Below are 27,397 nucleotides of genomic sequence, written 5' to 3'. Positions count from 1 at the left end.
ATTTTCATGAAGCTAAAGAAATTACACGAGCCGGACTCAGTCCGGCGTCTCGCATCAAGGTAAATCCGTTATATTTCAAAATAAAAACATTTGCGAACTTGGTTTTTTTTGGAGGGAAGCTAGCTAGCTACATAGCATGACATGAGTCGGACTTTTAAGACAAAAAATGAACTCAAAAATGAATACATTAATCATGACAAAATGTTGAGATTATGTCCTCAGTTGTTTATGTATTCAGTTGATGTGTAATGTTGCTCTTGTGCCACTGTGAGGCGCTTGAACACTTTTTTTTATCTTCCTTTGTTCTTTTATCTTTCTTTTTTACTTCAGTTGTTGAGCCTGACAGCTGTTGAAAGGCAAGACGTGTTTTGTTGTGCTCTGCAATAAATACGCCATACTTGGCTAAAGAAACTTCATCTTTCCGTCACACATTCATCCGAATGCATCGTTAAGCTGACAAAACTTAACAGGTTATGGGCCCAGGAGACATTCGGAAGGAAAGTTTGTCAATATCCACTGTTGGAAAGTCGCGACGAACAGCGTGCTAACCGACGGCTAATTAGCAAGAATAGCTAATTAGCATCATGGATCCACAAGGGACAAGCAGGTTGCCTTGACTGACGTTCAACAGAGATGAGAGCAAGTATGAACTTTGGGAGACCAAAATGTTGGGACACTTCCATCTAATAGGGCTGAAAGAAACTGTGCTGGAAAAACCAACGACCGACGCTGCAAGAGCAACCGCCGAAAACAAAAATGCTGATGCATACGCAGAAATGATTCAACTCCTCGATGACAAAAGCCTCATTAATTATGAGGGATGCGCCCAATGACGGAAGAAAAGCTTTGAAAATATTGAGGGAGTATTATGCCGGAAATGGAAAACCCTGCATTCAATCTGTACACTATGCTTACTTCACTGCAGAAGGGAGACGACGAAAGCATGATGGATTACATCACCAGAGCTGAAACCACCATCACAGCATTGCGAAATGCAGGTGAAACGTTGGGAGATGGTTTATTAGTAGCCATGTTCTGCCTGAAAGTTTTAAGCCATTCGCAATACAGTGTTCCCTCGTTTTCCGCTGGGGTTAGGTTCAAAAAAATACTCGCAATAAATGAAATCCGCGAAGTAGTTAGCTTTATGTTTTACAACTCTTATAAATCTTTTAAGGCTCAAAAATCCCCGACCGCACAATTTATACACTTTTCTCATTGAGGCATTTACATGTTCTCCCATTTCTCTCTTGTTCAAACATTGACAATGTTCAAACCCTCATAAATTTTATAAAATGGGTATATTACTGTAAAAAAATATGCAAAATTGCACTTAGAGGATTTGGGTGAAACGAAGCCGTTTTCTATTGTTGATTACTGAAGATATGAATAAGGTAGAAACAAACTTTTTTTTTTTTTAGATGAAAGATGAGACTTCATTTGGTAGTATCCGCGTTTTCATAGTCCTAACACATTTTCTGTGGAGCTTGAAAGATCGGTAAAATTCTGTAAATCAGCTGGCACTCTGGGGTTACCTTTTGCGAAAATGGCTGGCAGTCAAAGAGTTAATGCCACATGATCGCGCGCGGTCACGCGAGACACGGCGGGAAGTGGTCGGCGACGGAGCTGCCGGACCGCAGCTGTGCGGAGCCGGTGTGGATTGGCCACAAAAATTGACGCGTCCGGAGCACGCAGTCAAGACGCACCGCAGCCGCACCGCACACGCAACCGGTGTAAACCCGGGGTAAGACAGCTACTAATTGTTATGCCCCTCCTGAACAGTGGCTGGCGCTACTTACGACAAAGCATTATAATCCACCTAACTAGGAGTCAGTGAGAAAGAGAATCACCTGTTATGAGGAGCAGTCTCCTGAGTACCGGCACATCAAGAATGCACGTTGGCATTTGGCTGTTTCATGTTGGTTTGCCTGTGAGACGCGAGTGACTGTTTAAAATAACTTTTATGTTCACATGGGTGTTAAAATTGTCGCGTTATCATCTCGTTAACTTAAAGTGCCTTTAACGGCACTATTTTTTATTTTATTTTATTTTTTTAACGCTCGATTAACGACCGCTCCTTATTTGGAAAGCCTCTACTCAGGGAATTCCAGTCACCACGCAGTAGAAACGTCCACGTCAAAACTACCCAATAGAAATGCACTGGAGCTAAAATACAGTGTTTGAGGGGCAGAACGTAGCGTGGATGAGCCATTTGGACTGTGTCTCACCACTACCACCCGTGCCTTGCTTTGAAAAAACTCTTTCGGTTAGCCGTTAGCACCGAGCACTAAGAGGTGTCCATGGGCACTCTGAAACCCCTGTGAGAGTAAAGAGCCGAATGGACGCCGTCTTGTCAGTTGGGGTGAGCCCAAGCCTATTTGTCTTTAATGTGAGGCGTAGTTTATTCAGCATCTCCACAAACTATCTCATCAGGGTGAAAGTGAAACTACCGATGTGTTCGCTGTAACAGTAGAGCGGCCTCAGCTGCGTCTCGCATCCGAGAACTTAACAAAATAAAAGCGTGCGACGTCATGAAAAGGAGTCACTATAACACAATTTAGCAGTAATAAATTAAACGATACTGCCTATATGTGTGGAGATTGGCGTCAAGTTCTATTTTACAATTTTAAAATGTACAGAAACTCGCAAGTTACTTCTTGTTTAAAATTACAGAGCTATTAATATGAAAAGAACACATCGGTCGTTTCTGGTTCCTATGCAGTAAAAATTCGTCATTTTACAATGAACATCCTATTTCACTTCACAAAATAAAAGCCTTGAGCGAATGCATATATTTGTGGGGACTGTGTTGTATTTTACAGTTTTAAAACCTCCTAATATGAACAGAAACATGCACTGAGCTGTCACTATTGTCTTACAACTGCAATTATACCATGTTATAGTGATATAAAAATTACCAAAACAAATCAGTCACGCTTAGGTTTGGTTTTACAGTACATTTTATTTTTAACTTTTTTCTTGAATTGTTATGAAATTACTTAATGATTTTTTTTATTTTTTTTTATTGAATTGTTATGAAGTTACTCTATCAATGACTAAAAAAATAAAACCATATTTAAATTAGGTGGGGAAAAATGTACATTTTATTGTAAATTTAGATATAAATTGAGATATAAAATGTGCGATTAATGGTCAGTTAATTATTTAAGTAATACACCTCTAGTTAAGATAGATTGTTTTGGACGGACATCAATAAGTAACGTAGTTTTGCACAAGTTAAAAATAAATATGTTGTTCTTGTTATACAATACAATACAATAGCACTCTCCAATGGTTGAAAGTTCAAATAGACACTAACTGACGTTTGCATTTACAGGACTGTCTCAGAAAATTAGAATATTGTGATGAAGTCCTTTATTTTTTGTAATGCAATTAAAAAACAAAAATGTTGTACATTCTGGATTCAATTGGAACACTTGCAGGTGTTCGAGTTAGACGATTCAAGTGATTAGTTGAATAGCCTACTAGTATACTTTTTCAGGATATTCTAAATATTTTGAGATTGGATGTTTAAGTTTTGTTTAAGCTGTAAGCCTTAATCAGCAATATTAAAATAATAAATGGCTTACAATATTTCATTTGATTTGTAATGAATCCAGAATGTATGGTATTTTTGTTTATTTTACTGCATTACAGAAAATAAAGGACTTTATCCCAATATTCTAATTTTCTGAGACAGTCCTGTAGAAGTGGAGGATTTATTAACATTATTAATCACATTAATAAATTATGTGGTTGTAAAAAAAAAAAAAAAGTAGTTGGAGTAATAAATTTATTTTTTATAGGGTGTGTGGAAAATGAAACGACAAGGAGAGTTTTGCACTGACAGGACCTTTAGCCATAGTGTAATACAAATTTGCACTATGTTCATATTATGTTATGTTGATAAAAGTACTGTAATTGCATGAATACAGTATCTGCGTGTGTGCGTGCAATTACGTTCAAGTTAAACAGTGATGAATTATTTTTTGTACATTTTATACATTCTTAATAAACGGCACATTATGTGCAAAAATCTCCCCTGTGCTTAATATGTACTTAAATATATTTGAACATCTCGAGACTCCGATTGAAATTAATTTTCATGAAAACAAATTTGGCACCATCTTTGGATGAAGTATCCTTGCCCCTATTGATAAAAGTCTGGCTCCGCCACTGCCCTTCAGGCAGACAGAATATGGTATTGACTGGGAGGGTCCATATGATCTTCGCCATGTATGTGTCACAGTCCCTGAAGTGCAACTACCACAGGCCTAGACTTCTGAAGAAATTCAGCAGCTGTCAGAATCCCAGGGGAATTTTTTCTAATGTGCTGAATGTGTACAGTGAGACAGTTGCCATCCTTTGTCAAATATTTGGACTTGTTTGAAATGGCAGTGTAATGCACACATATACAAAATTGTTGATACCTCTTTAATAATGAAAGAAAAACCGACAATGGTGTAACCTGGATGGTAATAGCACTTACCATATACAGTGATACCTCAGCTCACGAACATAATTGGTTCCCAGAAAGTGTGTGTAAGGCGAAAAGTTTGTCTTCCTTACATTTATTTCCCATAAGAAACCATTAAAATGAGAATAATCCGTTCCCAGGTCCCTATAAAACATAATTTTCTACTAAATAAGCCTTAAAACTACACAAAAATATACCTTATTTTATGTATAATAAATGTGCTATTGTATTGTAATTAAAGAAATAAACTGTACTGTGTAATAAAGTCGTTTTATTTACCTTTGTGATGGTAGTTCTTAAGGATGGTAGCAAATAGCAATGGTAGACTTACTTCATTCGCGAGCGTTTCACCACGTAGAGTGTTTTTGGAACGGTTGCCGCTCATTCGCGCTTTCGTGCTCACCGGAGCGGAGGAGGCGTGTCCCTTGGTGAACAAGGAAGTGAAGAACTTTAGCGAGTCAACAAAAAGTGAGCACCGCTAACTACTTTCACTTCTTTCCTGGGACTAAACAGCCATGGCACTATTTTCTCCTTTTTTGAGATACGTGATAGCACTTTCGCTTTTTTTAGTGGCAATCGGGCGGCCAGCATTTGAGCTAAAAATAGCTTTGGCGTTAATAAGCACTGCTGTTAACTCGGTACAGTTCAAAAGCAAGTAAACAGACTTACCAGCACTTTCTTGAACATCATTCTGTTACGTTGGGGATGTGATGGATGGACCCAGAGGCAGAATAAACAGGCAGGGAGAAGTGGAGTGACAGCAACTAGAATGACTTTAGTGACTGTGTGAAACGTGGATAGACTTGGCATGACGAACTGGGGGAGAACTGGTATAACGAACGGGGGCAGAAAGGGCATGATGAACCTGGCGTGGACTGAGGCTGAGACTTGGCGTGGATGACTTGGAAGACTCGGCGTGACGTGGATGACTTGGAAGACGTGGCAAAAAAGACAACATGCAAACATTCAATGCTCCCACACCCGCATGAAACAAACACCACTCCCTTATACCAACACTAATGAGACACTAACAGGACACACCTGGGAGACACAGCAGGGAGGGGGAACCAATCAGCAACACACACCAGGAAGGGAAGACACAAGCAGGTGGACAAGGTTAACCATAACGAGACTGGGGAAAAAAAGACAGGAACACCAGACAACCAACACTCACCAAAATTAAAACAAAAACCCAACCCAAACAAAACCGAAACATGACACATTCTGTCACGGCTGGCCGTGTTGTTGCGCTCGGGGTGACAATAGAGAGGACGCTGTGTGTAACATGGCCCGTACTCGAAGCCGATTGGCTACCGCGAGGCGAAACGCGAAAAAAGTTCAATTTTTTTGAACTTCGCTGCTACGTACCGCGTCCTCCGCGCCGCCCCACGCACTTTCGTTCCGTTGCGCGCGAACTCCATTGACTACAATGCAAACGCGCCGCCGAATCGCCGTCCCTCGCTTTTGGTGAGAACGCAGCATAAAAGAAAGGGGGCGACGAACTGGGACGCCATGAGCGTGCATCAGCTTCTCGTGGCCGCCACCGTGGTGCTGTTCGATCGCGTGGTTTGGTCCGTCCGCCGAAAACTAGTTCGTCAGCAGAAAGAAAGAAAGAAAGAAAGGAAAAAAAAAAAAAAAGTTCGTCAGCAGAGACTATATCCTCGCGAATTTAATGTTCGTGAGGCGAAAAGTTCGTGAGCTTAAGCGTTCGTCAGCCGAGGTATCACTGTATCTTTTATTAGGTTACCTCTTATTAAGATGATATTTTATTGGCTTTTCAGTTGTGTGTGTTGATTGTCGGGTCTTGTTGACGTTGCCTGCGTCATTCTTCCGGTTTCACAATTACGTACAGCGTGGCTTGTGCGTATAGGTCGCTTGCACATGTCGTCACTTCCGCCTCGGATTTCTCGTAGTCGCCATGCTGGGTGGCCTCCATTTACGTAGCGATTCGGTCTAACACGTATCTATCACGTTTGTTTTCTGCGTTTAAAATGGTACATTGTTGCTGCATCGTTGGCTGTTCGAACGAAGCCAAGGGGGAAAATGGTCGGTCTTTTTTCCGAATTCCGAAAATAATTAGGAACCAGGGCCTGGAGACAGAGGAGTGCGGACTCCGGAGGGAAGTCGTTACTTTGGGCTCGTGTGTGCAGCGATCACTTTGTGAGCGGTAAGCTTGTTTACCTTTATTTAATGCATGAGGATTAATAACGTTTCGACCGCCCATATATGGGCAAGTTGCTTATGTTTTGGATTCATGAGCAAGCAAGTTCGGTAGTACAAGCTGGCTAGCGGACGTTAGCCGAAAGCTAACATCGAACATTTTCACCCAAGTAGTGCCAGTGCAAAGTGTTTACTGCTGAAATTGGATTGATTAGTCTTGGGCTTTTAATGCCGATAACATGTTTTTTGGTGGCAAAATGTAAACTTGGGAAAAAAAAGAGACAGAAGGGGCTGATGCAAGAAAACAGACCCCCGGTAGCCTACACATCATGCTAAAGAACTTATTCACGGCCACCCTACTGCGGTAAAATAACCAGTCTTTCCATATTTTATTTGTTTATATATTTGTTTATTTTAACAGGTCGCCCTGCGCCCGTTTTTCTGTCCAATCATCCCGACTGGGCTCCAACATTAAAGTTGGGTCCCAAGTTACAACATCTATGTCTCAGCCCAGTCGGTGCCAAGATATGAACGTGCACAGGAGAGACAAGCAAAGAAAAGACGACTCGAAGTGGCAGAGATTGTTGCAGTTATGCAGCCAGATGGCTCCAGTAACCTGTACCCTCAAGTACTGCTGACATCATTGACTCTGGTATGCCACTCAGAATTCATTACATGATATATTGTATGCATGAATGAATGTATGTGTTTGTTTGTGTGTGTACACGCACCTTATATTTTAGAGACATTTGGAAGTGTTTATAGAAATAAGTATTTGCCTGTAGCAATGTTCATACATTAAAAAATGCAACAAAATGTGTACATTTCTTTTACACTGACAAAAAAACTATACTACTTTACTATATTAAACCTATTACTGGTACCGTATTTTTTTGTGATTTTTTTCTTTATTTTTTTCTTTAGGGATCTCATGCCACACCGACTTGATTGCCAATGACATGATGGAAACGAAGGCGAGCATCAAAGCATTGGAGGAGGACAACATGCGACTGTTTGTTTGGCGCTAATAAAGGCAGCGTTTATACAAATTCTTTTGTTGGGTTTGTTTACAAAGCTATACATAATACAAATGACAGGATTTGACTCAATGTGCAATATGGTCCCTCTTAAAGTAATGGCAAAAATCTCTATTATTTCTAAAAGCACAAAAAATGAAGTGAATAATGATTAGATGTAGTAATTTCAGGGTTAAAAATTGAACTGTTAATTAATGTAGTTTATTTTAGCACAGGTGCCTACCATCCTGAGATGACGGTATGATGTAATGTTGATGGGGTACGCAATGACTTTCATTATGCTATGTACAGAGGAAAAAGTTGCTCTCTTTTAAATTTGTTTAATGTAAGACAAGTACCAGTACTGTGTTACAGTTTTCCCAATAATCCTTGTTTCACACTTGTCACAAAACCACTGTCCTTTTGGCAGTCTAGATTGGCACACTTCAAGTGATATCATTTGATTTTACAATCTGCTGCAGCACAAAAAACTACTTTATTCCGCATCTTTGAAGTACATGAGCAAGTGGTAGGTGACAGCGGCTGAGCAGGAACACTGGAAGTCCACTGCTGATCTAGTAAATGCTCTCCCGAGCAGTTCAGGTAAGGAGGGGATTTTGGGGAAAAAAAACTCTGGCTTTTCCAACTGGCCAAAACGAGCGATCTGGGTGGACTCGCTCAATCACACTTTGTCCACACCACAAAGTCGCAGAAGTCCGTCCAGTTAAACTCATCTGTGCCTGAATCTGAAAATATTACAAACATTGTAATGAAAATATGAAACATAGAATTAAATAAGAAACTACAAAAAGTAAAGCCATACATACCTGGTAATACTATTGGTGTTGTCGTGACAAGTGATGGGAATTGTTGCCATCTGGCACCAGACAGAAATTGGGTGTTGTGACAGCCTCCTTAACCGTGAGATCATAAGAAAAGCTGTCAGTATGCTCAGTAGTTACCATGAACACGTTTTATTGTACTGGAAACTGAAACTAAAAATACGTCCTCTGAGAGTGGTTAACCTTAACCATTTAGAATAAGTTGATTAAGGAACATGTAACTAGTGAAAGGGTAGCATTAAATTTAATTAAGCCACGGGGAGGCTGTGCAGTTACTTTTTATTCTTATACGCTCTGCCATATTTGCCTGTTATAAAATTATTTGAAAAACCACATCAGGTAAAGCCAGCTGTGCATGTAAACACAATGATAACAGGAAGCCTGAGAACAAATCAACATTTTTGTGTGCAGAATTACCAACACCATGTGGTTTACTTACGTGCAACAGCAACAGTTTCTTCTGATGCGATGTTAAAGTTTACACTCTGTATCCACCCGCTTACAAAATAATTGTAAGCCTCCAGGGATTTGTTGGCGTGTTATGGAGCATGTTGTCAACACGAGGTAGTGAAAAATGTCCAGAGAAGTCACATTTGGCCAGCAAGCTTTCTCCGTCAAAAAAAAAATCACCCTTGGTCAGGACGTAATTAGGATCAATCCCGCCACACAGAGACACCTTCTGCCTGTATCGTTGTTTTTGATCTTCCGGTAAATCGTGAAAATACTGCGAAAATTACATCAGGTTGATAAGCTCTACCGTGTAACTCGCGAGTGTACCTTGTGAACCGGCGGACACCCAATATGGCGCCCGAAGGAAAAACTCCCATGATGCATTACGATGTGCAAGCGACCTATTGACGTGGTCACGTGATTTAGGCGGGTAGCTTAAAAGCGGAAGTAGTGGGTCGCCGGGGGAGATGAGATTCGAGTGGCGTACGCTGAGGAGCCAACTCACCGAGTCCCGAGCGCTGAGAGTAGTACACAGCGCAAAGTCACACGCAACGCTGAGCGAGAAGAGTGAAGCACGTGAGTCTGCTTCAATTGGTGAGCGTGCTGACAGTTTAGCTTTTTTTTTTGTTCTAGCTAATACAGATTAGTTTCCTCACCTTAACTTGATTTAAACTGTAGGAGCTGACTATTCAACTATGGAAGCCCAAAAGTGTCAAAATTCAATAAATAAAAAGGCCTTTTTGAAATAACTATCCTTTTTGATAAATAACACAATTATGTAATATTGCCATTAAATTTTAAAATTAGGTGTTAGTATTGTTATGAAAATGGTTATGCTATTCTTTAATATGTAATAAATGTTTTATTTTGGTTAAATATTTCATAATGATTATTTTAACAACGTCATCTTTAAAAAAAAAAAAAAAAGACATTTAATTTATTTTCAAGGTTTTATAAGATAAAAAAACGTTTTACAAAGTCAGTTTTTTTTTCATAATGTCCTTTTCCACAATGGTCTTCTTTTACATAATGACGTTTTACAGCCGAATGACATGAGGCGGAGCCAGTTACGTGATTGGCTGAGCCCCTTATACAGACATGAGCAGCAGCACTTGCAGTATCGATTCACGCGTGGAGATTTTATCGCCTGATGAGGAGCCACGGCGGTCACAGGCTTGCTAAAGCATGGATACGGAAGATAAGTCGCCTTCAGAAGTACGCCAAGAAGTAGCAAATCGTTTAGAATCTGATCATAACGTAAAGGCATTGTTAAACTTCTGCGTCAGGCTACGGGGTAGGTGTCACGGCGATCTCGGCTCACATAGGTGGTCCCACCCACTGACTTTGATTCACAGGCCAAGTCATTCGGCTGTAAAACGCCATTATGTAAAAGAAGACAATTGTGGAAAAGGACATTATGAAATAAAAACGGATTTTGTAAAACAACGTTTTCTTATCTTATAAAACCTTGAAAATAAATTAAATGTCATTATTTTTTTTAAGAAGTATGACGTTGTTAAAATAATCATTATGAAATATTTAACCAAAATAAAATATTTGTTACATATTAAAGAATAGCATAACACTTTTCTTAATAATACTAACACCTCATTTTAAAATTTAATGTCCATATTATATAATTGTCTGTTATTTATCAAAAGGATAGTTATTTCAAAAAGGCCTTTTTATATATTGAATTTTGACACTTTTGGGCTTCCATACTGGGTAGGCGTCACGGCGATCTCGGCTCACATAGGGAGAAGGGTCTGATTGCAGACCGCAGACTGGGAACGGAACGCCCACGGAACGGAACGCCCACGGAACGGAACGCCCCTATGCTCTTGATTGACGGAAAGTGACGCTGCTGTCGTGATCCAGTAGTGGTGTTCTCAACTTCTCTGCAGCGAGCGGTCGCCACGAGAACTACGAAACGAAATCATTCCATCCATTATCACAACCTCTTAGTTCTCAAAAAGTTCCCGGGGACGACACGAAATAATTTGTAAAATGACGAGTCGGGAGCATAAAGTAAGTGGACATGTATTTTATTTAATGAACATTAGCACATAGGTCGCGAAAGAAAAGTTCGTTTCCTGCACAGAAAGTTGGAAAAATGAATTGAAATGATTTATTGGAACACAACGTTTTTCTTCCATATCTCTATCGTTGAATCCCAATTGTTATTTCACATGGAACAATAGTTTGAACCTGTGTACCGTACAATATGATGACCTAAAAGTAGTAACTTGCAAATGGGGAATCCACCGTGACGCTGTGCGTAATGCAAAATGGTGTAAGCCCAATACATCACATATTTGCAGCAGATAGGCCTGTATAGCGTAGCTACGTAATTAATTACCATTAATGTATCGATGGGATTTGAATAATAACATAATTTTACTCTGTTGTGGCATGAACGTTAAGAAATCTTTACATGAGTCCAGTTTTTTGTATTTATGTTGGTATGTTTTTGGATTGTAATTGGCCAATTCTACAGTCGGATGACAAAAGATTTATACAAATAAAATGTGTTCTAATTTGCACTCAGCTTCATCGAACAGTCTATAAAGATGGACACCTACCAGCACCCATTTTGGAAGGCTTGGACCAATACAGATGCAGCATTTGTGCCAAAGGTGGAGAGTTTGCATATGTTGTGGCACATCTGCAAACTCATGATAAGACAGCAATTTGTCATGAAGGTATGTTGTAGTTTGAAGTCCACTATAATCTATTTAAATTTTAATATGGCAATTCTTTCTTAGTTGCCATGGTAAGCAATTTATATAAATATGAAAAAGAATGTATTGTTAGTTTTGTGAATGATGAATACATTTCGGTACAACCTAAAAAGTACTCACTGATACTGATGCCAAGTAATGGATGCCACTAGTACTCTATATAGAAAATTACAATTAAACAAATGACACAGACTTTTAAAGAAAGACCTTTCAAATTTGAAAAGCTTTTTCTAACCTAATGCACAGAAATAAGGCTGGCTCGCATTTCCAGAAAGAGGAAAATAGATGAGAATGCCAAGGTAAGAATAATGGACAGAATTTGCCAAACCCCAATTAATCTATGCAAATTGTCATTGTAGTGTATACATGTCCAAAACATATAATTAATCCCATTCCCTTGAACTTAAGGAGGAACGTCAGATGTCAGCAACCAAGGTCAAGAAGCCTTCTGCAGAGAGAGTGGTCGCTTCCATCCGTCAGGCATGCATGCAACAATTTTTATTTATGTATTTTAAATTTTGGAGGTGAAGCACAGTTATGAACTGATGATATACACTCACTGGCTAGTCAAACAGAACTACACAGAGTACAGACTTTAATATTGCATCTTTATCAGAGAATCATGTGGCTCTGACATTTATACAATATAAACAAATTATGTGAAAGCTACAAAAACATGCTAAGGAATTCTTCATTGCACTACTCTTGTTCGAAGAAGATAATGATGATCATATTGATGATGAAGACCAGTCTATTTTTATTTTATGCGGTTATGTTCACAGCTACCAGAGGAGATTTTACGATCCATCCTGATTCTTGCTGTCCTCAATGATGGCGAAGGCACCCGATTCTGGATGATCATCAGATAAGAATCATTTCGTAGGGAAGCACATTTTCAGTGGCTAGACAGTAAGTTGTGAGAGAGTGGGGATCACGAGGATAAGTGGTTAAGATAATGGATGGGTGGACAAAAAAAAAAAAAAAAGTCTGTCTGTCTATCTATCTATGTGACAGCTAAGGCTGTTTGAAAGCACTATATACATAAGATGACTTGACTGTCTGTCTGTATGTCTATCTATCTACCAGGTGTCGTCAACCGGAGTGCATTTTCACCCGATTTTAAAAAGATGTACAGGATCCCCTATTGCCTCACCCCTTGCATCCAATGCAATTCTATATTTAAAGAATATAGAGGGTTCTGGGGACATGGAAAAAGAGGAGAACTCATTGGTTTTTATTCAGATTACAACATTCACAGACGCTGCAGCAACTGCATAAATTGATGTCACAAAATAAATGTGATTTGGAAAACAAAAAAATGGGAGTGGTTATTTGAAGTTACAGAAGCATGTACATTACATAATGCTTACATGTATCATAAAATCATGTTTGGAGAGGAATTTTTCAAAAAATGATGAAGTAGGCTACCTTTTTGTCATAAATATACCACCTAGTATTGCTTTTTGTAGGCCTTTATGGAAAAAATATATTTTAAAGATGGCTAACAAAAAATAACATTTTGTATGCATATCACAATTAAACCAGCTTTAAAATACTATTTCCACCTCATAATTTTGTGAAAAAAAGTCTTTTTCATATGTGCTACGTTTGTGTGTTTGTTGCAATAAAGTTTAGTTTGTCGCGCCATTAATTGCATTAAGTTACTATTCTGTTTCTAAATAGTCTGTTTCGTATGTGGTACGTTTGTGTGGTTTTTGCAATAAAGTTTCGACTTTTGTCCTCTAAGACTACCCGTAGCCTGCGGGGGAGGAGTGTTCCGTGCTTGGGGGCGTAGTGTTCCGTTCTGCGGTCTGCAATCAGATACAATTGCACATAGGTGGTCCCACCCACTGACTTTGATTGACAGGCCAAGACATTCGGCTGCAACAAAGTCGATTTTATGGGATGGATGGCACGCCCGACTTGGGTCACCGATATGCCTTTATTTCACTGTGGCCCCCGGATCAAGCATTTATAGCGGGACGGCTGTAGCACACGTTCTTTTCTTTGATATCGTTTTGTTATTGCCCCGAAAGCAAACTACACTACAGCCAGCTAGTTAGCCCGATGGAGTTAGCACAGTCCGATCTACATACGCCGTAGGCACACCGCTGCATCATTTTGGAGGTCCGGAGCTTGTTAATGGTTGTCACTCTTATTCCGTTAAGTTTTATGGTGGTTAGCAGTCTCGTAAGCCATCAAATAAAATCAATCAGACTATGGATGTCATCGAGAGCTGAGTAAAGAGTAACGGACTAAGCTTGCATAGCAACGGTTGCTAAATGTGTGATTGGTCAATGCTCGTTTGGGGGCGGAGTTTGCGAAAGGTCAATTGAAGTAAAAATTGGAAAATAATTGAAGCACTTTAGTAGTTGAATAGGTTGACACATCATGTTAGAAAACGCTCTGAATACTCTTATAAATACTGCATATTTTCCTGATCCTTGTGTGTGTGTGTGTGTGTGTGCGTGTAATATTTTCTGTAGCCATGTTCATGTGTCCGTAAGCTACTACATACTTGTAATCGATCGATCGCGAATACGTGAAGCCTACTCGTACAACACAAAAGTAAAAAGTTTTACTCTGTTTATTCATAACTGTGCATTTTTTCCCGATACGTATGCGTGCAAATATTTTCTGTCACCATGTTCGCGTGTGTCCGTGTATCTGTAAGTTATTACATAACTTCTAATAGGTCGCGAATGTATGCCATGTACAGCCTAATGGTATCACACACTTATAACTTTTAGTAAATGTATTCCTAAATGCACATTTTTCGATAGGTGTATGTAAATTGTTTTTATGGGGACATGTTTGAGGTTTGTGTGTACGTTAAGTACGTGTTAATGAATGCTTATTTTATCTTTTATTTTCCGTGTGGAAATTGTTTTTGTGTGCGCACCCAGACAATGGATTTCAGGCCCATCTTTGTCTTCCTGCCACCTGCAATGACAGACTTAAGTCTTCAATGCACGGCTGAAGCTACAAACTTGGCCAAAGCGAGCAGGTACTGTAGGACAATTGTATTATTGTATTCCAATGTATGCAAAAGATATTGAACTGCAAAATCATAAGTTTTACATTTCCTGTTGTATAATGTCACATTACAGTGTTTGTCATTTCAATAGTGTAATTGTGAATTAGGCTAATACATCTCATTTATTGTTGTAGAGCCAAACCTCTGGTGAAAACCTGCAAGTCGGCCAAGCAGGTCGAGGAGGAGGCAGTGGCGCGCGTGGCCCACGCCGGAGGTGACACCGAGTGCTGGCAACTGGTGCTGAGTGAGAGTCAGCTCCAGTTTGGCCAGTACCGGGGTCAAACCTTTAAGTGGCTCCTCAGCCACGATGTAGGCTATGCCTGCATGGTCTTGGCCTCTCACCAGCGGGAGTGGGACAGCGGGGACATGTCGCAGTCACCCTTGGCTGCGAACAAGGACGCCCTGGCAGCGTATGCCCACCTGTTCCCAGAGATGTCTCTGGCCATCCGGAACCGGTTGGCAGCAATGGGGGCGCCGGTGGTCAGAGACATCGACGAGGAACAGCTCGGGTACGGGGAATACGCTGGAGAGACTTACCGTTCCCTGTACGAGTCTCATGACGAGCGACATCGTTCGTAAGTTGTGTTTGAGTATGGGCAGGTGAAAACATCTCATTAGTAAACTTGTTCAAATTTTGTTGCCGTGTAGGTATGTGGCCTTAATACGGGGACGGCCGGTTCAGCCAGGCTCTTTGGTTCGGCGGCTCCACACCTACATTGTTGGACGTGACCATGAGGCCACGTATAACTTATCACGTCCAACTGCAGGTAAATGACCCTCCACTTGAGTGATCCCAGATTGTTGCCAGGTGCTCATTTGCACATTTGCAAATTTGCATGTCTTCACAGGTACAAGTGAGCCGTCAGAGCCGACTAACGACATGCTCTTCCAAGCTGCCATGGAGGTGGAGTCCCAGTGTGAGTGATTTTGTTCATGGAAAAAAAAAAAACAGAGTGACAAATAAATTAAAGTGAGCAGTGAGTTTATTTTAATTTTTCTTGCAAGTGTCCACAGCCGAGACACCATCAGCCAGCACCGCCGCTCCCACCAGCACCGCTGCTCCCACCTTGGCGTGGCTGCGTGGCAGCACATTGCCACAGCAGCAGCCACCACCATCACCTCTGCTGCCACCACGCACAGTCCTCCCCAAGGGCTGGCTCACGACACTTCCGGAGAGTGAGCATGAATGGGTTGGCCGAGCTCTCTTTGAAAGCAGACCGAGCGGCAAACCGGTCCTCAGAGCTCGGCTGAAGCTCTGGTGGGAGCCCCCCAGCTTGCCGGTGTACTTCACCCAGCCCCCCGCATCCCACAGGCAGTTCTTCCATTCGAGGTTCTTCCTGTGGGTGCCTTACAAGATGTGGGGGCTGAAGATCACATGCCCGAACTGCCAACGTCGGCTAACTGGTGGCGGCCTCTACAAGACCGTGCGGCGGGTGCTCGATGCCAAGGATTGGTATTACATGGGCACAGAGGTCCTGGACTGCAGTGGCTGCCAAAAAAAGTTCCCCGCTTGGGAAGAAAGAATCATTGGTCAAATGCACATCTCCCAGCGGGTGCAATTCCCGGCAGTCCTGACCTACAAGTAAAAAGCCAGCCATTCAGCTTCTTGCCACCAGCTTTTTATTATTATTATTATTATTATTATTTTTTTAACAGCACTGATTATCTCCGCCTCGCTCTCATCTTCCCTCTAGGCTGGCCTGTGACAAGGGCATTGTTGAACGCATGAAGCCACGCTTGTTGGGAAACAGTGCCACCCTGCTGCGTACTATCCTGAAGGACGCGCATTATTCGGAGTGGATGTCCAGGACCACGGTTTACCTGTCCATCCTCACGCAGCACGGTGTAACAGCAGCACTCCCACCACCAATGCGGCCAATCCCTCTCGTGGCCTGGTTCCAGGCAGTGTACGTCCGAGACGTCCTCCCCTGCCTTCAGGACAACAAGGCTCGGCTTACGTCCATCTTCGGGAGCATTTTGAAGATGGACTCAACCAAGAAGGTGCGTACTTCTCTAACGGCACACACGTGTTCACAGTGATGATAGACTGTGTGTTGTGTGTGTGCGTTTTCACCTGCAGATGACCAAAAAGCTGACAGGGGAGGCCGCGGGGACGGCTGCCTGGGTGACCAATGTGGGTAACGAGCACGGGCAGGTGCTCATGTCCGTTCTCACGGCCATGGAGGGGGAGGGGCTCTCCTCCATGATCGATGGACTGGTGCGGCGGTACCGGGAAGCCGGACAGCCACCTCCCAAGGTGCTGTATGTTGACAGGGACTGTTGCGCACTGACTGGCCAGAGCAAGGTAAATGTTTTTTTTGTTGTTTTTAGTTTTTTTTTTTTTTTTTTTCTGTTGTGACCGTGCACTAAAGTCTGCTCATGTTAATAGATCGCGCGCGCCTTCGGTGAGTGGGACCAGTTGGTGGTGCGGCTGGACATATGGCAACTAATGCGCCGCTTCGCCAGGGGGGTCCGTACAGATGCCCACGTTTTGTACGGATCCTTCATGTCCCGTCTCGCCTTAGCCATCTTTGAGTGGGATGCGGGTGATGTCGAGAGGCTGAGGCGGGCCAAGCAGGCGCAGGCGGGGGGTGCCTATATTTCACTGAAGTCACGTGAAGTGGAGCGCCACTGTCGCCGCCGCACCAGGAGTGAGGAGGAGATTGCGCGGCTCATCCAGGAAGTCCTTAATCACTTTTGGGAGGTCAAGGACACGCTGGGCAATCTTCTCCTGGACCACGGCCTCATGCACAGTATTTGGACCACACAGCGTCGCCACCTGGCCTGCATCCTGGACCCGCCGGGTGTGGCCCTCTACACCCAAACTGGGGAGGTCACAGTAGGTGGGGTGAAGCTCCCTGTGTTCCGGTGTGCACGGGGGTCCACCTCCCTGGAATCATTCCACCTCCACCAGTGCCGCTTCATTCCCGGTAAGTTCAGTGAAATGTGTACTTTGGATGCGTGTTTGCGTCAAAGCTGTTAACTTATGTTCCCTCCCCCGCATTTGCCACTTTCTGCAGGCACGTCTGCCAATGCCCTTCATTTCCAGGTTTACCTGATGGAGGGCTTGACAAGGTGGAATGAGGACCGAGCCAGAGCTGCCGTAGTGGGCGGTAGAGGGGACGTGGACCGCTGCTACAATGCGCGGGTGGTGGATGGGTTTCAGCAGGTGCTGCAATCACATCACATCACCTCCCCGTTGCACACCTACACTCCACCAGGGACGTACACCGGTAAGGGTGGTGGACGATTTAGCGGGTTACTCCCGTCCGCTGTCTGACATCTTAAGTTCTGACTGACTTGCGTGCAGGAGAGCTAATTGGGGTGGAATACCTCCGGGCGCAGACTGGCGCCACCCTGCTCAAGGCTAGCCTTGAAGCAGATGAGGAGGACTCAGACGACTGGCAGGACCAGGTGGAGGAGGGCTACCAGTCAGCTGAGGAGGAGGAAGAGGAGCAGGAGCTGGAATATCTCCGCTTGCTGGCCATGTCGGTGGACTCCCAGGGCCAGCAACAAATCCTGCCGGGGCAGCCGGCAGTGGTAAGTTTCTCTTCTGTCTTTCTGTCGGCCGGTCGCTCTTTTTCTTTTGCATGCATACGTGCCACATGTCAAGTTGTCCTTTCAACACAGAAGGAGGAGGACGTCGAAGGGCCTGACGGCAAAGGGGGGTACCACTTTGTCGTCCTTCTGGCCTACGCGCTCGTGGAGCTGCGCCACAAGGGCTACGTCACCCAGGGACAGGTAGCCAAAATAAAAGCCCTGTGGCAGAAGCTCCACGAGCACGACAAGGCTCCCCCTGCGCCTCTTCCGCCAAGAAAGCAGCCCCTGGTCCAGGGCCGCTTTAAGTCCAGGGCGAGCCGGGGGACACACTTGGGCAGCGAGGAGACTGCTAAACGGTACGCGTAAAATGTCACAGCCGGCTGATGGCAATTTTTGTCGTGTTTTGGTCCTTTAACGTGGCGTGTTCTCTGCGTAGCCTCTTCATCGGGAAAGGGCACTCCCCAAGTGCCAGCAGGGTCGTGGAGGCTGTGCTCATCAGGCTGTGCAACGTGCACAGCCAAAATAAAAGCCTGTGCGGCGTCCGCATGAGCCGCTGGGGTCTGGTCCTACGTGACTACGGTCACATCCGAGACCTGTGCAGGTCCAGACCCCTCGTGACCGCGGCTCCAATCCAGCTGGTGGCGGTCAATCACCGGACCCTTACCCAATGGTGCGTAAGACTCACTCGCTTGGTTGCTTGCGTCATCGCGACAAGGACAAGCCTTTCAACAAATTTGTAAATGTGTTTCTGCGCAGGCACCACAACAGGAGCAAGGACCTGTACGTGACGAGCGTGTGTGAGTCACTTCTTCCGGCCCCCAGCGGAGACATGAGCGCAGGGGACGCGCTCCCAGCTGCCAGGCCCTTAATGGACCAGCCGGGGCCGTCCAGAGAGGGCCGACTCTTCGAACACCCGGAGGACACGTCGGGCATGGCGAAAACGCTGAGGGGGCCCGTCTTGCCCGACTTGTACGCGGCACGGATGAAGTCTGCCGCTACTTGTGTCTCCGCTGCTGCTTCCGTCAGCGCCACAGCAGCCTCCACCACCACAGCCTCCACTAGTGCCACAGCCCCTGCTCCGTCATCCACTCAGAAGAAATTGGTGAATGTGATACCTCGGGTTCAGCAGCGCAAAGTGGCTCATTTCCTGTGCAAAAGTTGTGGCAACCCTAAAACGAAGGAGTTTGGCCACAGCCGGTACAGGAATGAGCACTTCTGCTCCCAGGCAGCGGGACGGTCGGTGGATGACTGGCTGGATGAGAAGAGGAGCGAGGATACCACCAGAAAGGTAATCTTGTAGTGCGCGTGTATGTGTGTATATGTTCCTGTCCCTTCTTTTGTTGAGCACTGACAGAGCCTCTGCGTCTTGTTAATGTGAGTGCATTTAACTTGAGGGAAAAGGAAACTTTTCTATTAGATGGCAGAAGGGACATCATTTACCTGTGAATGCTTGTGATATTTTTGTTCTGTGGTGTGGCGTGACCATTTTTCAAACATACACTTTGTGCCTTGGCTCAAAGGCGCCCCAGCCACCCAGTCAGCCCATCCCGAAGCCTGCTCGACTTCAAAGAACAACGGCTGTGTCTGCTGAAGGGGCCCCCCCTCCCACCAAAGAGGAGCCTCCTTCCAGCACCCCGATCCTCACCCCAGTGAAGCAGGTAGGTGTGTCCTTTTGGAGCACATAAATAGCAGCTGTCTTCAAGACAGCCTTCATTTGATTGACCAGCAACAACCGCATTTTTCAACCGCGTTTTCTCCAGAGATGGCTTCATCTGACGAACTAGGTATGTACGAAAAGAACACTTGATAGTGCGTGTCATTTTGGAAACTTTGCTTTATATTTGTGCAGACCTACAGTGGTATGAAAAAGTATCTGAACCTTTTGGAATTTCTCACATTTCTGCATAAAATCAGCATCAAACGTGATCTGATCTTTGTCAAAAACACACAGATGAAACAACAGTGTCTGCTTTAACTAAAACCACCCAAACATTTACAGGTTTTCATAATTTAATGAGGATAGCATGCAAACAATGACAGAAGGGGGAGGAATAAGTAATTGAACCCTCTGCCTAAGGATACTTAAAGAGCAATTGAAACCAATTTTTACCAAACAATTTAAGTCAGGTGTGTGCCCAATCACTGATGAGTGGCTTAAAGCTGCCCTGCCCACTATAAAACACACACCTGGTCAGAATTGTCTTGATGAGAAGCATTGTCTGATGTGCACCATGACTCGCTCAAAAGAGCTGTCGGAAGACCTGCTATCAAGAATTGTTGGTTTGTATAAAACTGGCAAAGGATACAAAACCATCTCTAAAAGTCTGGATGTTCATCAATCAACAGTCAGCGAAGTTGTGTACAAATGGAGAGAGTTTGGCACTGTTGCTTCTCTCCCAAGGAGTGGCCGCCCACCAAAGATGACGCCAAGAGTTCAGCGCAGACCACTCAAAGAGGTAAAAAATAACCCTAGAGTGTCTGCTAAAGACTTACAGAGATCACTGGCACAGTCCAATATCGCTGTGCATGCATCAACTATATGTAAAACATTGGCCAAGAATGGTGTTCATGGGAGGACTCCACGGAGGAAGCCACTGCTGTCTAAAAAAAACATTGTGGCTCGTTTAATGTTCGCAAAAAGGCACTTGGGCACGCCACAGAAGTTTTGGCAAAATATTTTGTGGACTGATGAAGCCAAAGTTGAATTGTTTGGGAGGAACACACATCGTCATGTGTGGAGGAAAAATGGAACGGCTCACCAACATCAACACCTCATCCCCACCGCGAAGCATGGTGGAGGGTGCATCATGGTTTGGGGCTGTTTTGCTTCCTCAGGGCCTGGACAACTTGAAATCATTCATGGAAAAATGAATTCAAAAGTTTATCAGGATGTTTTGCAGGAAAACCTGAGGCCGTCTGTCAGACAGTTGAAGCTAAAAAGAGGATGGATGCTGCAACAAGACAATGATCCAAAACACAGAAGCAAATCGACTTCAAAATGGTTTCAGAAGAACAAAATACACGTTCTGGAGTGGCCAAGTCAAAGTCCAGACTTGAACCCCATTGAGATGCTGTGGCATGACCTCAAGACAGCGATTCATGCCAGACATCCCAGGAATCTGACTGAAGTACAGCAGTTTTGTAAAGAAGAATGGGCCAAGATCAGTCCTGATCGATGTGCCAGACTGAGCTGCAGCTACAGGAAGCGTCCGGTTGAAGTTATTGCTGCCAAAGGGGGGCCACAAAATATTAAATGTGATGGTTCAGTTACTTATTCTTCCCCCCTTCTGTCATTGTTTGCATGCTATCCTTGTTAAAATATGAAAACCTGTAAATGTTTGGGTGGTTTTAGTTAAAGCAGACACTGTTGTTTCATCTGTGTGATTTTGACAAAGATCAGATCACGTTTGATGGTGATTTTAGGCAGAAATGTGAGAAATTCCAAAAGGTTCAGATACTTTTTCATGCCACTGTACCTTTCCTTGATGTTTTTGCAGACGTCACTAAGTTTACATCCTATGAGGCAGGATCTCCCCAACCTGGGCCATCCGCCTCCGCTGCTGCTGCTTCTTCTGCCGTCCCAAACAAAGGATCCTCCGCCGCTCGGACCGCAGCCTATGACCAGGCCAAGCGGAGAGGGCCCCGGAGCCGGTGCCGTGTTTGCCACGGTAGGTGCCACATTTGCGGCGCCTACATGAACCTGCACAGGAAGAAGTCCGAGGCAGACAAAGAGGAACCTGCACCAAAAGAAGAGGGTCCTGCGCCAAGTGGTGTCGGCGCACAAGTCGAGAGTGGTGCACCTTGTACAGGAGGAGGATGCGGGCCACCTGGGACCAGCAAATCCTCGCGGACAACCAGGGCTTCACATGGAGCAGCCAACCGGGACAGAACTGCCTGTGGTGCGGTGAGCCAAGGACCAGTGCCGGTGGACACGCGTTTTTTATGGGCGAGTACTTCTGCCCATCACAACATGCCGACGAAGTGAGTGCTTCCTCTTGGCTGCAAGAGAAATCACTCATGCAGCCACAAAAAAAAGACACCACGCACAACTGCGTGGAGGCAGAAGCGGGCCGCACGGGCAGGCCAGGGTGAAGAAGAGGCACCACCAGCAGAGGGGCCAGAAGCCCAAGCCCAAGAGAACACCTGCCGAAAGGTCCACGCCTGCAAAAAGTGTGGCTACCCACTACAGGCGGCTTAAGGCCACACATCTTTCATGAACAGAGTGCCCGGGTCCTCGAAGAAGCAGCTGGTGCGCTTCTGCACATTGTTTGAGGGGAAACCTGCTGACCTCTGGCTGGTTTTACAGCGGGAAAAAGATAATGACCTGCGAGCCGGCCAAGGCACGAATAAATGAACCATTCTGTACAGTTATTCTATATTTAATTTTTTCAATAAATAGATGTGAAATGTTGGCTTTGTGTGGTGTCATCCATTCATACATTTGTTTTGACAAGTTATTCACATGTCCTGGCCAGGTTATTATACTGTAACTTTATTTTGACTCTTAATTCCAGGTAGTTTTTACAGCAGTTTATATATATATATATATATATATATATATATATATATAAAAGCTTTGTTAATATTTTTACTATGAGCCCCAAAAACCTTGTCTACACAAAAATGCAAATTCTTTACACAACAAATGCATTTAGTTATAACTATATTTATTTGTTTTAAATAAATACATTATAGTGTTTATTTAATGCAAAACAGTTACTTGTAAAAAAAACAAACAAAATAACTAAAAATAGCTGCAGGTGATTACGCCAAAGCAATAAGAGCGGTGGGTGCAGAAGTGCCGGGTTTGTGAGACATGTGATTGAAGCTTGACATTTGCTTTGTCTTGCCTACTCCCGCATCAAGCCAGCAAACCAGCAACTAAAATTGCATAAGTTAACTTATGAGAGGCTCTCATCTGCCCAAATGCAGCTTCATTTGCTGCGTCGTCAACATCTGTTGCAGTTTGTCCTTAAACCTGGGTGTCCCCTCCCCGACCTCTGCCTCCTGCTTCCATGTTTGTAGCACAGCTCCACAAGTGCAAAGGTCAGTTGGCAGAACAGATCTTTGTGCAGCTTTTTCCACAGACACGAGTAGGCTGCTTGGCCACACCAGTCGCCCACATTCATCACACAGCCAGCGGTTCCGGCAGCTTTTTGGTCATCAGCAGGTTTTTGTTTTTTTTTTTAAATTGCTTGTTCTTGGCATTGCAATGTGGGTTAGCAAGAGAGTCTCACCCACCACTCCCTCATTGTCCACTGATTGAAAAGTTGAACGGGAGCCGCCACCCGTGACCAGCCCCCAGCACAGACTTGGGTTAGGCTATCTGGCCATACCCATCGCCTAAAGTCATCACACAGCCAGCCAGCAGTTCTGGCAGCTTTTTGGTCATCTGCAGGTAAATTTTCCCTCAATGGGCTTCTTATTCCCTCTGGACAATATGCACAACATGCACATGTTGGCACATGGACACATTCTCACTCTCAAGGGACAACAATGGAAATAAACCCAGCGCTTTGTTTTTATTCCTTTGGCAGCAGTTGTCGGATGTTTGTAAACATGCTCTGTTGTCAAATATTTCAATCAAAACTGGTTATCTGAAGGCCCTTTGAAACTCCAGAAGCCAATCTAAATAAAATTAACTGTTATTGGATCATGTGTATTTTATTTTATTTTTTCTTTAAGTGCTCGTTGATAAAAGCACTTCACTTTTCAACTGGTGGGTCATTTGTTTAAAGAATTAACTAAATAATACATAAATGGGTTGGATGTTGTCAAGTTGCCTCTTGAACGGGCAACTTGCCATATGAATGGTGTGTTCCATTTTACAATAGTGTTTTCAATTTTGCACTACAATGTGCTGTAAATACTTGGTAGTGTGCAGCAAAAGCGTAGTTGTGTGTGCTCAATGAATGCTATGTGTCATTGGAAAATACGACTGTGTAGCAAATGAAAACATGAGTTCCATTTTGTGAACACAACGTAGAGATTTGATGGCAAGAGCCTTCTTTCAAAGGGAGTGTCAGGTTTAGCATATTGTGTGTGCAGTAACGAGAAATTCGTTATTGTATTGAAAAACGTGTGTTGACAATCGTGAAAAACTAATTAGTAAGGAAAACGTGAGCGTGAACCATACTAAAATTATAGGGATGTACGATATTTATCGGACCGATACAATATCGGCCTATTATGGGAAAATATGACGTCATTTTTCATCGGCCCGATACATATATTTTAGCTGATACAAAAGGTCCGATACATCTACTGTCTGTACAGTCTCTACGCTGTTTGCAACGTGAGGACCCTACAATAAACCAAGTCGCGCTGCTTACATCTTGTATAGACCATGTTGCGCTGATTACCGAAGCTTGGTCTGCCCCACACTGCTGTCTAGACGAGCACGTAGCAATCAACATGTCCTCCTCGCCAGTGTGGTGCTTATTCTCCATGGCAGAATATCAAAACATTTTCAGCAAGGATTCTAAGATGAGGAAAGGAGGCTTTTGCTCACCTGAAAATTCTTCATCATGGTAGACTTTGAATGAAACGAACTTGAAGTAGGCACAGAGGCAGCAGCTAATGTTGCTAGGCTAACGGCGCTAAGCTAACTAGCCAGCAGCAACAAATCTAAAGGCGGAATGACAATTACCATCCAGACGACTTTTGCCAAGCACAGAGGAGAGAAAGCGGAGCAGAGCTTAAATGAGGCACAGCTGCAGCAGCTAATGTTGCTAGGCTAACGACAGCAACAGCAAACCTAAAGCCATTAACGCCAAAGTTATGGCTTTCATAGTGCTAGACAAGCAGCCGTTTTTTTTTTTTTTTTTTTTTTTGTGTCCACAGCTTCATTGACAACAATGGACTAACACTACACGTAACGTAAGTCTCACTGCAGTTCGGGGTGGGGGTTTTCAAGGATGCGTATCATGTGTTATTTTAGGTTTAACTTCTAAAGCCAAACCAAGCAGTGAACTATTTAATGCCAGTTACTGTCGGCTGTAACCAAGCCACAACAAAACACGCGAATGTAAGCAGCTTGCTTGCTTATTTATTTATTAATTTATTTATTAATTTATTTTCCAGTCTGTGTTTCCCTCATGGGACCACGGGAAACAACATAACCACTCACGCACCCACAAGTGTTGCTCCAATACCAAATTTTGTCTATTTGCTTGATTTCAAATTTTTTTTAATTAATGTTGACAAATGTCAATGCATGTAATTTTACCAAACGTTCACCTACCTCATCCTCATGCACGAGGGTTGAATAAATGCATTCCTATTGCATAAATGCATACATACATAAATGGTTTTTTTTTTTTTTTGTTTTTTTTTAGATAAACCAGTTGTAGTTCTGTATTAATTTAAAAACTTTTGTTATTTTGCGTAATTATCTGTTAGCCATTTCATATAGAAAATACATATTTGAAAGAGACACATTTGTTTGTTGTCATAATCAGAGCTACTAAAACATCAGTTTTTCCATTCCTGGATGAAAAAATTGCAGATTATATGAAGGCTATATTACATAAAAAATAAAAAATGTATCTGTGATCGGTATCGACCATACAAAGCAGGAAATTATCGGTTATCGTATCGGTTGAAATTTTTCATATCGTGCATCACTACTAAATTAGGTGTCACGTTTGCCTCACTAATAATAGAGCTAACATATATCATATTGTGGAAACGAAACAACACCCCAGGGAGCTTAACGTTGTTTGCAAACTTGCATGTGCCTGGCCTTGCCTCCCTTTCTTGAGATTCGTCCGAAGTGGGACCTTGCAAAGTAAAGTAAGAGTCAACAAACACACCACAACTAACACAATAAATTAACAATTTTTCAGGTGCCTCGTTCCAAATCATCCAATTGACCGACCTTGTGTCCTGCGACATTTTTGTTCCGGTAAATGTATGTGATTTTGCCAACACTTTCGCTCGCTGAGCACGCCGTTGCTGAGCCTCAGACTGGGGGTGCTACCAGGCATACCTAGTCGATCTTTGCGCTCAAGGTCGATCAACCAATAGGGAATAGTTCAAAACACTGAAGACCGCCCCCTCATTTGAATAACATTTCGACTTTGGCCGTACAGCCCAAAACTGCCAAAACGACAACGGGACTGAATACATGTGCAATGAGTTTCAAACACTCTTAAGTGAAAACAGAATTAGACATGAAACGTTGATGGATAGCCGACATCCTACGAGGCAGTATCTCCCCAACCTGGGCCATCCGCCTCCGCTGCTGCTTCTTCTGCCGCCCCAAACAAACAATCCTCCGCCGCTTGGACCGCAGCGTATGACCAGGCCAAGCGGAGAGGGCCGGAGCCGCGTTTGCCATGGTAGGTGCCACATTTGCGGCGCCTACATGAACCTGCACAGGAAGAGGAAGAGGTCCAAGTCCGAGGCAGACAAAGAGGAACCTGCACCGAAAGAAGAGGGTCCTGCGCCAAGTGGTGTCGGCGCACAAGTAGAGAGCGGTGCACCGTGTACAGGAGGAGGATGCGGGCCACCTGGGACCAGCAAATCCTCGCGGCCAACCAGGGCTTCACATGGAGCAGCCAACCGGGACAGAACTGCCTGTGGTGCGGTGAGCCAAGGACCAGTGCCGGTGGACACGCGTTTTTTATGGGCGAGTACTTCTGCCCATCACAACATGCCGACGAAGTGAGTGCTTCCTCTTGGCTGCAAGAGAAATCGACCATGCAGCCACAAAAAAAAAAAAAAAAAAAAAAACGACACTGCGTGGAGGCAGAAGCGGGCCGCACGGGCAGGCCAGGGTGAAGAAGAGGCACCACCGGCAGAGGGGCCAGAAGCCCAAGGTGTCCCTGAGAACGCCTGCCGAAAGGTCCACGCCTGCACAAAGTGTGGCTACCCACTACAGGCGGCTTACGGCCACACATCTTTCATGAGCAGAGTACCCGGGTCCTCCAAAAAGCAGCTGGTGTGCTTCTGCACATTGTTTGAGGGGAAACCTGCAGACCTCTGGCTGGCTTTATAGCGGGAAAAAGATAATGCCCTGCTAGCCGGCCAAGGCACGAATAAATGAACCATTCTGTACAGTTATTCTATATTATTTAATTTTAACAGATTTGGAAACTACCTGGAGACGGGGGCACACATTAAGTCACATCCTC

General features: G+C 43.8%; 1 protein-coding gene and 2 long non-coding RNA genes across 19 annotated transcripts; 2 read left to right on the top strand and 1 right to left on the bottom strand.

Annotated features, from left to right (window-relative positions):
- The first annotated feature begins 977 nt into the window (after positions 1–977).
- Positions 978–22,726, top strand: LOC144018859 (uncharacterized). 17 transcript variants are annotated; one of them, XM_077521520.1, is made up of 19 exons: positions 9,400–9,518; positions 10,672–11,644; positions 11,930–11,982; positions 12,092–12,163; positions 12,466–14,690; positions 14,855–15,295; positions 15,369–15,487; positions 15,569–15,637; positions 15,726–16,302; positions 16,415–16,721; positions 16,801–17,025; positions 17,110–17,650; positions 17,741–17,953; positions 18,031–18,260; positions 18,351–18,616; positions 18,697–18,930; positions 19,017–19,548; positions 19,781–19,918; positions 21,758–22,724. In XM_077521520.1, the coding sequence occupies exons 5-19, from the start codon at positions 14,494–14,496 to the stop codon at positions 21,956–21,958; spliced, it is 4,290 nt and encodes a 1,429-aa protein (XP_077377646.1). In that variant the 5' UTR covers positions 9,400–9,518; positions 10,672–11,644; positions 11,930–11,982; positions 12,092–12,163; positions 12,466–14,493; the 3' UTR covers positions 21,959–22,724. The 17 variants fall into 17 exon arrangements, with proteins under 17 accessions (XP_077377693.1, XP_077377646.1, XP_077377628.1 ...); XM_077521502.1 differs by having other exon boundaries at positions 9,410–9,536; XM_077521550.1 differs by having other exon boundaries at positions 9,422–9,518; positions 11,491–11,644.
- Positions 4,919–9,343, top strand: LOC144018932 (uncharacterized). The gene is made up of 3 exons (XR_013283554.1): positions 4,919–6,641; positions 7,056–7,286; positions 7,559–9,343. It is a non-coding gene; the product is annotated as an uncharacterized LOC144018932 (long non-coding RNA).
- LOC144018938 (uncharacterized) lies at positions 7,303–9,654 on the bottom strand. Its single transcript, XR_013283555.1, has 3 exons — positions 8,932–9,654; positions 8,478–8,564; positions 7,303–8,396 (listed from the first exon to the last, which is right to left on the bottom strand). It is a non-coding gene; the product is annotated as an uncharacterized LOC144018938 (long non-coding RNA).
- Positions 22,727–27,397: the final 4,671 nt, after the last annotated feature.

The sequence above is a fragment of the Festucalex cinctus genome, chromosome 1 (genome assembly GCF_051991245.1).
Source record: "Festucalex cinctus isolate MCC-2025b chromosome 1, RoL_Fcin_1.0, whole genome shotgun sequence".
NCBI classification, from domain to species: Eukaryota; Metazoa; Chordata; class Actinopteri; order Syngnathiformes; family Syngnathidae; genus Festucalex; species Festucalex cinctus.
This window is presented reverse-complemented; position numbering and strand designations above follow the sequence as displayed.

Excerpts from the sequence above, each read along its gene's own strand:
- LOC144018859 (XM_077521520.1), top strand. The coding sequence starts at position 14,494 with ATGTTTGAGGTTTGTGTGTACGTTAAGTACGTGTTAATGAATGCTTAT. Across the intron at positions 14,691-14,854 it reads AACTTGGCCAAAGCGAGCAG|AGCCAAACCTCTGGTGAAAA; the intron begins GTACTGTAGGAC and ends TTATTGTTGTAG. Across the intron at positions 18,617-18,696 it reads AGCGAGGAGACTGCTAAACG|CCTCTTCATCGGGAAAGGGC; the intron begins GTACGCGTAAAA and ends TTCTCTGCGTAG.